Source organism: Phyllostomus discolor, chromosome 6 (assembly GCF_004126475.2).
Source record: "Phyllostomus discolor isolate MPI-MPIP mPhyDis1 chromosome 6, mPhyDis1.pri.v3, whole genome shotgun sequence".
NCBI lineage: Eukaryota > Metazoa > Chordata > Mammalia > Chiroptera > Phyllostomidae > Phyllostomus > Phyllostomus discolor.
In genome coordinates, this window is record NC_040908.2 from 157,208,342 (window position 1) to 157,224,646 (window position 16,305).

The 16,305-nt window shown below is 36.2% G+C and overlaps 1 protein-coding gene across 1 annotated transcript; it reads left to right on the forward strand.

The window, feature by feature from the left end:
- Nucleotides 1-922: 922 nt before the first annotated feature.
- LOC114500117 (olfactory receptor 4A5-like) lies at nucleotides 923-6,746 on the forward strand. The gene is made up of 2 exons (XM_028516712.2): nucleotides 923-1,441; nucleotides 5,692-6,746. The coding sequence occupies exon 2, from the start codon at nucleotides 5,742-5,744 to the stop codon at nucleotides 6,687-6,689; it is 948 nt and encodes a 315-aa protein (XP_028372513.1). The 5' UTR covers nucleotides 923-1,441; nucleotides 5,692-5,741; the 3' UTR covers nucleotides 6,690-6,746.
- Nucleotides 6,747-16,305: the final 9,559 nt, after the last annotated feature.

Genomic DNA, 16,305 nt, shown 5'->3' on the forward strand with positions numbered 1-16,305 from the left:
CTCTAACATCTAGCAGCAGTGTCCAACATTTTGGCATCTCTGGGCCACACTTGAAGAAGAAGCATTGTCTTGAGCCATATACCAAATTCACAAACACTAATGCAAACTGATGAGCGAAAAAAGAGAAGGTTTTAAGTAAATGTATGATTTTGTATTGGGCTGCATTCATAGCCATCCTGGGCTCCACATGTACTGTGGGTGTCAGGTTGGACACTCCTGGCAGTAAGGACCTCCTTTTCCAGAGATATGGTTGACAAAGTGACCCAAGAGTGGTTTTCCCTTCATTTGGGCTTAAATAATGTTTGCCTTACCTAAAGATTTCCTAAAATGAAACCCATAAATTTTTATTCACTTTAATTTTTTTCTTTTCAAATTGCAGCTTTTCAATTATCTGTCTGTGTTTTATTCTTTCTTGGAAAGACCCATATCGTTTTTCTCTAAGCATTGTTCTAGGGGAGAAAACTGTCATTATTTCATTTGAATTTGTTCCAAATATTCTAATAAACTAATCTATACCTACCTTACATTCTCTTTCTTTAAAACAAAAATGATATAAAAAGCTAAAGAGGCTGGATTATTTTTCTGATAGAAACACCTGAGAGATTTCTGGAAACTCAACTTTCTGTCTGCGCTGAAATCTACCTTCCAGTGGTATCTGATTCTTTAGACATTTCCTTGTCATACTTTCCTCGGAATAGATATGTCTCATTGCTTGTAGAATGTTGTGTAAGGTGCCAACTATCTGGGATGATGTTGGGGAGAGGAAGAAACACACTTCTAATGAGGGAAAACGTGTCTTTAGGGATATGCTGTTTATGTGATTGAAAGGCTGAAGAATTCTACTACCTGGGAGAACTCTCATTCATTGATATTTCAGGAAGATAAATCCCAGCATTTGTCTTGTTAGCTTCAGAGATTAATGGTCAGAGACACATATGTTATCCTAAATGTTGATAGGAAAGTCTTTTCTGTTTATCTTACCACAATCGACTGAGGAGAAGTACATTCAAATAACTACATTCAGTGTCTTAAAATTTCTGGGGTTTTTGTTTTGGCAAAGAATGGATTTGGCCAAGTTAATTTCCACAAATTCGGCCAGTTTTACAAAACCATGAGAACACAGCATCTTTGTTTTTCTTTGAAGAAATTTTCCCAGCAGGTGAGAGTGTTCAAGTATTTTACAAGTAAATATGTATTTTTTATTTAAGTGTCTTTATATCCTAGATATGTGCATTGGATACTGCAACCATTGTCTGAAAGACTGAGGTGATGGGGGATCTGTGTGGAAACATGGGAAGTGTGGCCACAAGAAGCTATTTCCACATCTACTGATCACTATACATTACTCAGTGTTCCATGGTCACACATAGATACAGGAGGTACCCACAGTCACTGCCAATGAAAGAAGCACTGATTTTAAAGACTAAGGGAAAGACCTGAGGTGAGTTTTTAGAACAACCAAAGTTCACCCAACATATTGAAATGTTGCTAATGTCTTAGATATATACATTTTCATTGGAAGAAATCCGAATTAAGAAAATTAAGCTAGCAAAATAGGGAAATGAGCCAGAATATGCAAAATGTGTTCAGTCCTAGCATTGGAGCCTGCCAGGTGTTTCTTGTTTGTTTTGTTAAATAACATAGAGAAACATGGAATGCATTTGAACTAACCTAATGTATTCACAGTCTTTGTTCACGGGCTATTATATTTTACGTGGTAAATTTAGATTTCTCATTATTCTAAGAGCTTTAAATGAGCATTTATGATACATCATCTGTATATTGTATTGTGTGTTTACAACCCGAAACCATATCTTCTTCCTTTGCCATATGTATGACCCCCTTTATGCTGTACTACCCTCCCCCCTTCCTTCTGGGGTAACCACCATACTGTTGTCTGTGTCCCTGAGATTTTTTTTCTTCCTTGTTAATGTGTTACTTTCAGTTTTATTTCCCACATATGAGTAAAATCATATGGTCCTTGACTTTTTCAGTCTGACTTATTTCACTTAGTAGAATATCATGGTCCATCCACATTGTCACAATGGCAGGGTTTTAGCTTTTCTCATGGTGGACTAGTATTGTGTGCATGTGACACATCTCCTTTATCTGGCCACCTACTGAGAAACACTTTGGTTGTTTTCATGTCTTGATCACCATTAATAAGGCTTCAGTGAACATAGGGGTACATATATCTTATGTTACCTGCCAAACTTAGTTTAAAAACAATGAGAGAACTTAAAGTTGTAACATAGCATGTGCTTTAAAATAGGGAGAACTAAATTTTCTTATATTTTAGAAGCTTCATAAGGGATTTTGAATTTTTCATTTTGAAATTTTAAAATTATACTTGACATTCAATATTATTCTGTATTAGTTGCAGGGCTACAGAATAGTGGCCACACAGTCATATACTCCACAGTGTGTTTCTCTCAATACTTAAAGTACCCACACTGCCCCATGCATAGTTATTACAATATTACTGACCACAATCCCCATGTGAGATTTTGATTTTTATATGAAAAGTTGATATGTGTGAATGTTTTCAAAACTGAAATTCATAGACACAGACAACAGTAGTGTGGTAAGCAGAGGGAATGTAGGTGTTAGTAATGAAGGGTAGAGGGGGCCAAATCTATGGTCATGGAAAATGATTTGACTTTGGGTAGTGAGCACACAGTGCAATACACAGATCTCGTATCATAGAAATGTACACTTGTAACCTGTATGAGCTTACTAACTAATACCATCCCAATAAATTTAATAAAAAATTAGCACAGCAACCCATGTGGTACATATTTGAAAGAAACCTGTGTTTAGGGAAGTGCCTTGTTTATTATCACATATAGAGTCATAAAACTGTAATTTTAAAGTAATTCAGAGGGTATTTTTGTTACCATGGAATTTTAATTTATCTTTTTAAAAGGGTATCCTCTTAAGATACTATGTTAAATGATGTTTTTTAAATAGAGAAATGTTAAATTAGCAGTTTAAGTTGAAAGTCTAATAAATCTATGAGTTTTTATAGTATTGGATCTTTGATGACTTAAGCAAGAGAGAATAGATTATATACCCAGTTTTTATATCTAAATAATTTACCTGGGTAGTAGGAGATTTATTCTGGAGAAATCTAACATTGATGAATAATAAGAGTAGGGCACTAGGCAGTGCTGCATAAAATAAGGAGTGAGAAAAAGAGAACTGGCTATAGACTACCTGATATCCTCATGTTCCTCAATAGGTGTGTCCTTATCAATGTACAGCTTCAACAATGGTAGAGCTTCTCAATGAACTAGAAGCAGCAATATGAATGAGGCATGTAGAATGATCCTCACAGCTGGCTTCTAAAGAAGGCTCAGCCTTTCAGCAATCCTCCCTCACTCCCTCCCGTGCCAAATCTATGGGAATGGAATCAGCTTGTCTATCTTTTGATTTAAGTGATTTTGAAATTTTCCTCTGTAACAAATAAGCGAAAAATTAAGGTTTGTGTTTAAAGTTGTACAATTATTTTCTCTTATTTAATTTTTTCCTTTACCATCAGATATAGAGAATTCAAGGAATGACTTTTTAAAAAAATTCTTTGCTTTTTTTTTTATTAAACTGTGCTCTCTGTCGATTTCTTCCATTGTCTTAAGATGCCTCCTGAGTGTTCCCTGTATGATCCTGGTGATTAGGCTTCTAACACTTCCTCAAGAAAATAAATTTTCCTGAAGAAGATTTTTAAAAAGACTATTAATCTCACTTAATTATCACATTAATATTCTTATTTCTGTGGATATTTATTTCTTAAATACAATTTCTCCTTTCTGATTTGATCCTTTTTTTCCATCATATTATGCTATTCAGTTTGTCTTATGATGGATGGGTTCCACTTTTTTCCCTCTCATTCTGCTTGCTTCTAGTCCAAATACATTCCACCACAGGTGAATACTACTACTCATGTATAATCAAATAGATTATTCTTGAGACATACAATCTTTGCCTAAAGAGGGCTTCATTAATTATGATATTCTTTTTATCATTACCTTATCCCTATAATTATTACCCCATTAACAGAGATCCAGATGATTCCTTGTGATAGAATGTTGATAGTGAAGCATTGAAGAGCATTAATGATAGCTATAATTTATTGAAGCTTACTGGGTGTCAGTCACTATTCTAGGTATTTACTTGTAATACAACAACAACCAAAGAGGCAGGCTCTATTGGTGTCCCCATTCTAAAAAGGGTGAAACTGAGGCACAGAGAAAGTTATTAGGTTGCCCAAGGTCACCTAGCAGTATGTGGCAAGGCAGGGATTTCAACACAGGCAATGCATCTCCAGAGTCCATGTGATTTATCACTGTGGTACACTCTCCCAGAAAGGGTGTTTTGGGTAATACATAAGTATACACTGAATAGAGTAACTTGTAACCAGTATTTGTTCTCTGTAATGATAAAATTTCTCTTTCCCGTGGGTAACGTTTTTTTAAGGAACAGGGATAGGCTTGAACATTTCTATTTTATTATAAAAATATGAAAATGCCAGTAGAATAGAGTGTAAGATAGGGTTGCACAAAGAGTGCCATGGAAGGTAAGACTGGACAAGATTTCTGAATTTGTCTAGATCCAGTCCTTTATCTTCTCAAAGAGGAAATTGAGATAAAGATGCAATTACATTCAGAAATGACTCAACCCCATGGTTTCTTAAACTGACCTTGGGCTCTTCCTTTGAGAATGCTGGTTTTTGGAACCTGGGCACCATAGCTCCATTTCAGAGCACTCTTGGTACCTTGAAAAAATTATAAGTATAACCATGTCTCATTGTCTTGTACCTCTCTTTTCAGTGCCTGTGTTCCCCTTCTTAAATACTAGGGTCACCCCAAGAGTTTTGAAAAAAATAATACCTGCTGGTAACTTAAGAGTTCATGATAGTCATGAGTCAGTGAAGTTCAAAAATATTTGGTGAAAATCTAAATAGTGCCTCTGTGTTAAGTGTTGTAGTATAACAAAGATTATGTAGATCAAATTACCACTTCTTAAAAAGCTGATAGTAAAAAAAAAAAAAGAAAGAAAGAAAAATTGCTGACAGAGTCCAACTGAGTAATGCTTTTTGGAACAGTGTGCCAGGAATGTCATGGTCTGATGTATTCCAGTGTGTGGAAATGTAATGATAGATCCATGAAGACTGAACATCCTTTGAGACATACAGGACTGAATACCTACTAACAACTTTTCATTGTATTAGGTGAGTTATTCCAAAAGAGACATGATTTTTAGTGCTACATCAATTATATTATAAAGGTCCTCACCAGAAATACTACCAACTCAGAGGGCTGACTTCATGCCAAATATTTAAGAGATTTTTTTGCCACTAGCAGAGAGTAAGTCATTCCTGACTTGTGTGCCTAGGTGACACTTTAAATAAGACTCTATGAAAGACACAACTGGCTGTGGGGCCTTTGATACTTTTCTTTGTGGACAATTCACTAAGACTTAGAGGGAGAACCTCTTACTCCTAGACTAACAAAAAAAATCATCTGAGGAGAAACAGAATTGTCAAGGGAAGGTGAAATAGGGTATTAGTAAGAAGAACTCATAGATATTCACCAAATGTTTACTCTGGGTAAACTGCTGTAGAAAACAAAATAATGAAGATGTGCTCCAAAACACAATGGATGTATTCATAGCATGTTCATGGTTTCATTACAGGTCCCTTCTCCTGACCTCTCACCCTGGAAACTGGCTTTAGAGAAGACTAAATGGGACATAGTAACAATGTGACAGAATTTGTCCTCCTGGGCCTCACTCAGGATCCTGGGACTCAAAAAGCATTATTTGTCATATTTTTGCTCATTTACATTGTGACAGTGGTGGGCAACCTGCTCATTGTGGTGACTGTTCTTGCCAGCCCCTCCCTGGGCTCTCCCATGTTCCTCTTCCTTATCTATCTGTCACTCATTGATGCACTGTATTCCACTGTCAGTTCACCCAAATTGATCATAGACTTACTCAGAGGTCAAAAGACAATTTCCTTCTCAGCTTGCATGGGACAGCTGTTTCTGGAACACCTTTTTGGAGGTTCTGAGATCTTCCTTCTGGTGGCCATGGCCTATGATCGCTATGTGGCCATCTGTAAGCCACTGCACTACATAACCACCATGAATAGACAGGTTTGCTTCCTGCTGATGGTGGTGGCTTGGGGTGGAGGTTTTGTGCATTCTTTGATCCAACTTCTCTTTGTGTACAACCTCCCCTTTTGTGGCCCCAATGTCATTGACCACTTTGTCTGTGACATGTACCCACTATTAGAACTTGCCTGCACTGACACCTACATCTTAGGCCTCTCTATGGTTGCCAATGGTGGAGCAATGTGTATAGTCATCTTTATTTGTTTACTAATATCCTATGGAGTCATCCTAAGTTCCCTTAAAACTCACAGTCAGGAAGGGAGGCGCAAAGCCTTGTCTACCTGCATTTCCCACATCACAGTGGTTGTTCTCTTTTTTGTTCCCTGCATTTTTATGTATGTGAGACCTGTTTCTAACTTCCCTGTTGATAAATTCATAAGTGTGGCTTATACTGTTATCACTCCCATGTTGAATCCTCTAATATACACTTTGAGAAATTTAGAAATGAGAAATGCTATGAAAAAACTTTGGTGTAAGAAGTTAGCTATAGATAGAATGAGAATGCGTCATTTATGTTGAATGCACTTGGTACTAATTCTGAAGCAACAAACAGGCAGTGCATTCTAACAATTGATGACTTAGCGCAATGAGTTCTCTTGGGGTCCTTTTTTTATTCACACAATGGTATCAAAAGTTAGAACAAATTGTCCTTTGAGGTTAGAATCAAACTAATAAAGAAATTCTGAAGGATGAAAAAAAAAGGCACAGGTATTTTTCTTATTGTTAGGAAAAATAAACTAAGTTTACCTTGTAACATTTTTTATTGTTCAGTTATAGTTGTCCTGATATTTTCCCCATTGCTCTCCCCTGCCTTTACCACCAACTCCCACCACCCACGGTCAATGTCCCCCACCCTGTCCATGCCCATGTGTCCTTTATTTGTGTTTCTTGGCTTGCCCCTTCCCCTTTTGGCTCTAGTTCCCCTAACTTGTCCCCTCTGGTCATTGTCAGATTGTTTTCTTATTTATATTGAAAGGGCTTTAGAAGAGTATTTTTTCCTTAGAAAGTGAAAAACAAGCTGACTTTGAAAATTTGCTTTAACACCAAATGGTGAGAAATTAATTTGGCTAATGCTTAGAACAAATCTCTAATGTTTAAATGGTGGTTTTTGTTTATTTATATTTTATTGTTGTTCAAGCACAGTTGTTCCCATTTTAACCCCACCCCACTTCCCTGACACACCCATCTCCACCTCCCATCCTCAAACCTACTCCTTTTGCTTTGTCCATGTGTCCTTAATACATGACCCTTGATGGCCCTTCCCCTATCTTCCCTCAGCATGACTCTCCCCCAGCCCCTCTGATAACTTCAGTTTGTGCTTTATTTCAAAATTTAAATGTTTGTTGTTGTATGCATACAACAGATTTTTGCAGCTGCCTTAAGCATTTTGTCTTCAAGATTACTTCTGTTTCTCATTTTGATGCCTGTGCATTTGAAGTTTAGGATGTTTAGATGGGAGATGATACCATATTTCATTAAATGCATAATCATGGAGCAGTTCTGTTAGATGGGATGTTGGAGATATTCACAGGTTGGATGAGCCCGACTGGGATGGTTGACATTGAAAACAGATTCTAGTTCTTGATTAGAATATAGAGTGCTATACTAATCGAAGTCATAAACATATTTTCATGCTTTTCCTCACTAGTAATTATATGGCTTTTTGCCATTCTTCAAAGATAAGATGGAGCTTATTTTATCTTCATGACACTGAAGATTGGGAAAAGAAATGTATTATTTTGCACAGCAATGTTTTTCCTAAAAGTTGCATTCAACTTCAATACTTTAAATTATAGGCCTAATAATGGTTTATTTTTATATAAAAAAACTTTTGGTTATCAATCTTATCTTAAAATTTTTTTTTCCTCAGCCTGTAGCCCCTAAAGGACATCACAAACTAGGAAGAAGATGGAATTGCTTTCATTCTATTGTAGAAATATCATGTATGTTTTGTAAGAATTTTTCTCCTAACTAAAAAATATTAGAACTTCTCTCACTTCAAAATTTTGTTATGAATTTTTTCTTGCATACCAATAATATATGCAATTTATACTCAGAATTTGATCAATATTGAAATTACCTGTGTATACCATCTGTCTCCTTCTTTTTAAGGGTAATCCCAATGTTGAATTTTTTATTAATCATAGTTAAAAATAACTTAAGTGCATATGTATGTATCTTCAAGTTATAGAGTATACAGTTTCATATTCTTTACCTTTATTAAAATTATGCTACCTAGGACAAAGTTTTTTGAGTCTTTTATCAACAATGTTGACTTCCTAATTCAATCATGTTGCCACATGTCTCTGTAGTCCCACCAGCTCCCTGCTGTGTATTATTCCATGTCTAAATATACCACATGTTATGAACCCATTTGGCCAGCTTGCTACTCTGTGCTGCTATGGACATCCTGATAGAAATTACTTTGTGTTAAATAGACTGTTTGCAGGCTCACTTTTATGGATGGTTACAGTTCTCTCTTAAAGTTACATTATCAGTTACACTCCTGCTTGTGTTTATATGTGTGCATTTGTGTGTGTGCGTGTGTTTAAAGAATTTAAATCTACTTTACAAGGGGCTTTCTGTTGTGATAAAACCAAGTTTTTCAACACATTTTTCAAAAATGCAACCTCCTTTCCTAATCTGATATGTCATGTTTCCAATAAAGTCCAAATACCTGTGTACCTATTTCTAGACTTTTTTCTTTTGATTGGTTTATTATGCTTAAGACAGTACTACATTATTCTGGGTCATATAAATAGATTTTTATATATGTTAAGAGACTTACTACACAATATTCTTATCAAAAACAACACTCTCTTTACAACTATTTTCCACATAATTAATAAAATAATTTCAGAGGTCTTAGAAACCTATCAGCATTTTGACAGAGAGTGTATTAAGTGTCTAATTAACCTGGAAAGGAATTGATATATTGGTCCCATTGAATCATTGTTTCTAGGAACATGAAAAATCATAGCATTTATTTAGGACTTTAAGTTTCAGTTACCTTTTGGAATACTGCTGAGCAGTAATGATATCAGTGACTTTTCTTTCCAATATCTTTCTAATATTTTATATCATATTTCTGATTTTTTATTACTTAGCAGAGGAAAAATGATATAATAACTGTGAATAGAGGAAACCTGGTCTTATTCTTAGTTGTAATGGGGATGCTTGTGGTATTTCTCTATAAACACGGGTTCATTAAAAATTATCATCTCAAGTGTCCTCCAAGAAACAGGTATCACTCTTCAAAGGAACAACTGCAAATTATTTACAAAGGGTTTACAATATTAAATACCAGATGGGAGAGGGAATGAGATTATAGGGGAAACTTGTGAAGGGTTAGCAGGAACAGTTATAAAGGACACATGGACAATAACCCATGGGGTTAGAACCAGGGGAGAGAGGTTAGGAGGGCTGGGGAGATGGGGAGGGGTGAAGGGAAGAGGCAGAAAACTGTACTTGAACAACAATAAAAAATGTTAAAAACAAAAAAGAAGTTTAAAAAATGGTGAAGTACGCAGGACTAGCAAAGGTGGGATGTCATTACTATCACAATTATGAAGGCAAAATAGAATAGATTTTTTTTCTGAACATAGAAATAACTATAACAGAAAAAGGAGGGTCATTTGACAGGAGCTGTGCCTTGAGTAGAGAGACAGCCATTTCCAAACTGGCCCATGAAGGAAAGTAGCAGATGAATTAATACCTTGATGTCTCTTCACTGTCTGATCTCCTGTTATTTCCTTCCATTGGTGAACTTAACCAAAAGGGAAAGGGTGAGTTCACCTTGCTGATGACCACTTTAGCAGCCATTTTCTTAGGGCCCAGAATAAGGTGGAAAAGAGTAGAGTTGGTTATAGAGGAGCAAATGTAGTACGTCCATAACCCCCAACGCTTTTTGATTCTACTATTCACTTACAACTTTGGATGGAAAGTAAAACTCTGTCCCCAACACAGGAAACATGAGAAGTCCCTGTAACTTCCATATCATCAATTGATTTTAGCTCAGACATGATCCCACTTCAAATCTAATTGAAATATGAACCACCAATGCTCTTCATATGAAGTAGCAGAGGAGGGAAAGATAAAGAGCTAAGGAAATGATTACATAAAACAATACATCCACTTCTGTCTAAGCTTCCACAGACTTTCATGTGGTCAAAGTTAACAGTCATAACTTGTCAACTACCAATTTTATATTCCTTTCACTTTCTGTCAGTTTCTTGGCTAGTGAGAGAATGTTATCTGGTTGGATGATTCAAACCTGAATTACCATAGGAGTCAAATCTATAATGGTTCTGTTTTGTTGTTTTCCCCGTTTCTCATTGCTGTCTCCTGGGCATGGCAGTAGAAGGAGACATTGTATTTCATGCATTTATTTGTTTGTGGCAACCTAATTTTCTGTTATTAATTAGGACCAGGCACTCAGCTCAGTGTAGGGATCTTCCTGTTTCATGAGCCTGGGGAGCCCAACATAACCATGGACATTTTCCATTGAAAACCTAAGGGAACAATGACTGTGATCATTGGTAGAAGTATTCCTCTGTAGGCACTAGGGCTTTCAAACATACCAAGCTCAAACTTCCAAGAAACTCAATCAAAACTACCTTAGGTGAGTGATCATGTGTAATAGGTGTAAGAATGATGGGGTCATTTGAGCTCCACATTTGATTCACTAACTTTTGTCTGTTCTGACTACAGGGAGATGGCCTGATTAAAGTATACGAGTGGCTGAAGTGTATACCATACCTCTGGGAAAAGAAACCAACATTGTTTTGTGCTGTCTTTTCTCTCAAGAGGCAATGTCATAAGAAACTTCACCACCCCATTTCATCATTTTATCATGTTGGATGCTTCTGAGTAGTGGGGAAACTTGTAAGATCAGTGGCATAGACTAGTTATTTTAAAATATGAAAGAACTAAAGAAAATCATGCTTAAAGAGTTGAAGGAAAAAACTATTAACTAGTATCTCAATAGCAAGTGATTTATATCAATAACTAATGAAAATGAAAAAGAACACAAATAAATTGCAGACAATAATTGAAATAAGAAATCCACTAAACTGGCTCAACAGTAGATCTGAGCAAGCAGAAGGAAGTCAGTGAAGTTGAGGATAGTTCACTGAGATGATCCTGTTAGGGGAACTGGTACATAGAGCTGTTCCGAGCCCCCTTTGTTGAGTAGCAATGTACAATAGAGACTTGAGTTTATTTCTAGGCTCTTTATTGTGTTCCATTGGTCTATGTGTCTGTTTTTATGCCAGTAGCAGGCCATGTTGAGTATAGGTGGTCTTGTAATGCAGTTTGATATCAGGTATTGTGATCCCTCCTGCTTTACTCTTCTTTCTCAAAATAGCTGTAGGTATATGGGGTCATTTACGGGTCCATAGAAAGTTTTGAAATGTTTGTTCTATACCTGTGAAATATGCCATTGGTACTTTAAGAAGCATTGAGTTGAATGTAGAAATTGCTTTGGGTAGTATGGTCATTTTGGTGATGTTAATTCTTCTGATCCATGTCCACAGTATATGTTTTCATTTGTTTTTGTCTTTCTTAATTTCCTTCGACAGTATTGTGTAGTTTTGTGACTAAAGGTTTATTCCTAGGTGTTTTATTTTTCTTGTTGCTATATCAAGTGGGATTGTTTTCTTGATTTCTGTTTCTGATGATTCATTGTTGGTGTTCAAAGTGAGTTTGATTTGTGAATATGGAGTTTGCATCGTGATGTTTTGTTAAATTCATTTATTATGTCCAGCAGTTTTTTGGTGGAATCTGTAGGATTTTCTATGTATACTATCATGTTATCTGCAACCAATGACAGTTTTGCTTCCTCCTTTCCAATTTGGATGCCTTTTATTTTCTTGTCTGATTGCTGTGGCTAGGACTTCCAATAATATGCTGAATAGAAGTGATGAAGGTGGACAACCTTGTCTTGTTCCTGATCTTGTGAAACAGTTTTCAGTTTTTGCCCATTGAGTGTGATGTTGGCTTTAGGTCTCTCATGTACGGCCTTTATTAGGTTGAGGAATCCTCCCTGTATCCCCACTTGGTTCAGTGTTTTTTATCATAAATGGATGCTGTACCTCATCAAATGCTTTTTCTTCATCTATTGATATGATCATGTGATTTTTGTTTTGTTTTTGTTTTTGTGATGTATTAACTTTATTATTTAGTGAATATTGTATCATCCTTGCATTGTTGGGATGAATCCTATCTGGTCATGATGTATGATCTTCTCAATGTGTTGCTGGATGCAGTTTGCCAATATTTTGTTCAAAATTTTAGTGTCTATGTTCATCAGGCATATTGTCCTGAAGTTTTTTTTCTTGTGTCTTTATCTGGTTTTGGGATTAGATTCATTCTGGCTTCATAAGAAGCATTTGGGAGTCCTCCATCTTCTTGGATTTTTTGGAATAATCTGTGAAAAATAGGGGTTAGCTCTTCCTTAAGTGCTCTTAGGAATTTTCCTGTGAAACCATCAGGTCCAGAGCGTTTGTGGCTTGGGAGTTTTTTGATTACTACTTCATTTTGTCAGCTGTTATTGGTCTGTTCAGACTTTCTGCTTCTTCTTCATTGCATTTTGGAAGATTACATTTTTCTTGAAAATTGTTCGTCTGTCTAGTTTTTAAAATTTCTTGGCATATAGTTCTTCATAGTAATGTGTTATGATCCTTTGTACGTCTGTGGTATCAGTTGTAATCTGTCCCCTTTCATTTCTGATTGTGTTTATTTGGGTCCTCTTTCTGTTTTCCTTGATGAGTCTGCTTAAAGGCTCATTGATTTTGTGTATCTTTTCCAAGAACCAGATCCTGTATTTATTGATCCTTAGAATTGTGCTATTAGTTTCTATGTCATTTAATTCTGCTCTGATCTTGGTTATTCCTTTTTTCTACTTGCTCTTGCTTGTGTTCATTGTTTTTTCTTGAGTTCTTGTAGGTGTAGGGTTAGGTTGTTTATTTGAAATGTTTCTAGTTTCTTTTTAGGTAGGCCTGTATCACTATGAATTTCCTTCTGAGGTCTGCCTTTGTTGTGTCCCACAAGTTTTGGGTTATTGTGAATTCATTTTCATTTGTTTCCAGAAATTTTTTGATTTCTTCTTTCATGTCATTCTTGACTCATTCATTTATAAACTGCTATTTAATCTCTATGAATGTGAGTGTTTTTCATGTTTTTCCTTTCAGTTGGTTTCTAGTTTCAGTCCCTTGTGATCAGAGAATGTGCTTGATATGATTTCAATTTTGTTGAATTTGTGGTGGCTTGTTATGTGTCCTATCATGTAGTGTATCTTTGAAAATGTTCTATGTGCTTTTTAGAAGAATGTGTATTTTGCTTCTTTGGGATGACAGGCTCTATATATATCAGTTTAGTTTACTTGATCTAGGACGTTTTTCAATGCTACAATATCTTTGTTGGTATTTTGTGTGGAAGATCTATCCATTTTTGACAGTGGGGTGTTAAAATTCCCTAGTATAATTGTGTTGCTGTCAATATCTTTCTTGAAGTCCTCCCAGATTTTCTTTATGTATTTTGGTGCTTCTATGTTGGGTGCATATATATTTACAATGTTTATTTCTTCTTGACGGATTCTTCCCTTGAGTATTATGAAGTGACCTTCTGCATGTCTTTTCATGGTTGATTTTGTAGTCTATTTTGTCTGATATGAGAATTGCTATTCTGGCTTTCCCCTGTCTCCCCCCCGCCCCATTTGTTTCCTTGGAAAATTTGTTTTGAGCCCTTCACTTTCAGTCTGTGTAGGTCTTTTGTCCTGAGGTAGGTCTCTTGTAGGCAGGATATGTGTGCGTCATGCTTTCCTATCCATTCAGCTACCCTATGTCTCTTGATTGGAACATTCAATCTGTTTATGTTTACTGTTATTATTGATAGGTTCTTATTCATTGTCTTTTTCATACCTGTGTTCCTATCTCTCTCACTCTTTTCCTTCCTTTTCTTAAAGCAGTCCCTTTAACATCTCTTGCAGAGCTGGGTTGGTGGAGATGTATGCTTTTAGACTTCTTTTGTCTGGGAATCTCCTTATTAGGCCTTCCATGTTAATTGAGAGCCTTGCTGGGTAAATTATCCTTGGCTTCAGTCCTCTGGTTTTCATTACCTGGAATATTTCTTGCCATTCTTTAAGAGCTTGGAGTGTTTTCATGAGGAAATCAGCTACTGGCCTCATCAGGGCTCCCTTGTATGTGATTTCCTGTTTCTCCCTTGCTGTCTTTAAGATTCTCTCTTTGTCTTAGAATTTGCAATTTTAAGTATGTTGTGTCTTGGGGTGGGCCTCTTCGGGTTCCTCTTGATTGGGACTCTCTGTGTTTCCTGGATTAGTGTGACTTTTTCTCTCTTCAGATCAGGGAAGTTTTCCATCATTACTTTTTCAAACAGGTTTTCTAGCCCTTGCTCTTCTTTTGCTCCTTCTGGTATCCCTCATATATGGTTATTATTCCATTTCATGTTATCCTGCAGTTCCCTTACCACCTCTTCATTATTTTTGAGTCTCTTTTGCTTTTCTTGCTGTATCTTGGTGTTTTTTTCTACCTTGTCCTCCAGATCACTGACTTGACCCTTGGCTTCATGCAACCTGCTTGCCATTCCTTCTAATGTGTTTTTTATTTCTGAGATTTTACTCTTCATTTTTTTCCTGGTTTTGGTTTATAGTTTCTTTTTCCATTTTTCATGCTGATGTAGTTCTCACTCAGTTCCCTGTAGTTGTCTGTGAGTCCTTTGAGCATCTTTATAACCATTATTTTTTTATTTTAATTTTTTTAGAGAGGGAAGGGAGGGAGAAAGAGAGAGAGAAACATCAGTGTGCAGTTGTGGGGGCCCATGGCCTGCAACCCAGGCATGTGCCCTGACTGGGAATTGAACCTGCTATGCTTTGGTTTGCAGCCTGCGCTGAATCCATTGAGCTACACTAGCCAGGGTATAACCATTATTTTTAATCCTATATCTGATAGTTTGGTTACCTCCATTTCATTTAGTTTTTTTAGTCCAGAGTCTTCCATTCCTTTTGAATGCATGTTCTTTTCTTTGTCTCCCCATTTTAGGTGACTCTTTTTGTTTGTTCCTGTGCTTTCTGATGTTGTGCTTTGCTAGCTGCCTTTGTAGGGTGAATTTCTATGACAGTAATTCTATGAGGTTCAGTGGTGTGGTCTCTTGATCTCCTTGTCTGGATGCTGTAGGTTTGCCCTTTCTTCTGTTTGTATGGGCTCTCTCATTGTACTTGGGTTTTTACCTTTTGTTGGTTCCTTTGTTGGTGGTTTCTCTCCTCTAGCAGGTATACAGATGTTCTTAGCTCCTACCTATTCTTGTGTGTGATCAGTGGCAGGAGGTAGGCAAAATGGATTCAGATAGGGAGAGAGTATTTTATGGGTATTTATGAGAGTGTTTTAAGTACCAGCAAGTAGAGAAGACATAGGAGATTGTTTGGATAAGCATAATGTTAACTGTGATATTCACCCAACTAGTCACATTTTACAAAAGGGAAAGAACAATAGGCCCCCTATTAGTGGGGATGATTATTTGAGCTGAATCCAGAAACAGAGCAAGGTGAGATGAAGAGATATAGTGTGCATAAAGGATAGAAAGTAGGTGTAGTGTGAGATATAATAGAGTGAACTACAGTGATAATAATGTTCAGGATTGAAGTGAAGTAGGCTAAGATCAGAGAGAGTTGCTGTGTACTATGTACAATTGTATGGAACAACAATTATGTACAATAGTACTCGAACAACAATAATATGACAAGAAATATATAATTTTGATAACTGAAATAGAAAGCACCTGATCAAGAGTTGTGTGCTATTGGAATATGGGTGAAGTGAAAGAAGGAAAATTAAAGAGATAATTAAAGAGATAATAAAGAGAGAATAAGAAAAAACAGTCAATGCGATTAAACAGAGAAAGAAAACAAGGAAAACTAAACATAAGGAAGAGAAATAAAAAATACTAATAAAATAAAAATGGTTAAAATAATGAAATGATAATAATAATACACATAAACAGTAAAATCTCAGCTCCATGGGATAGCAATGTGGTCTTTTTCTCTGTTTCTCTGTTTTTGGTGTTAGCCTTGTACTTCCACTTTTCATCTGTCTCTGGAATCTTCATAACTCTATGTCTCATT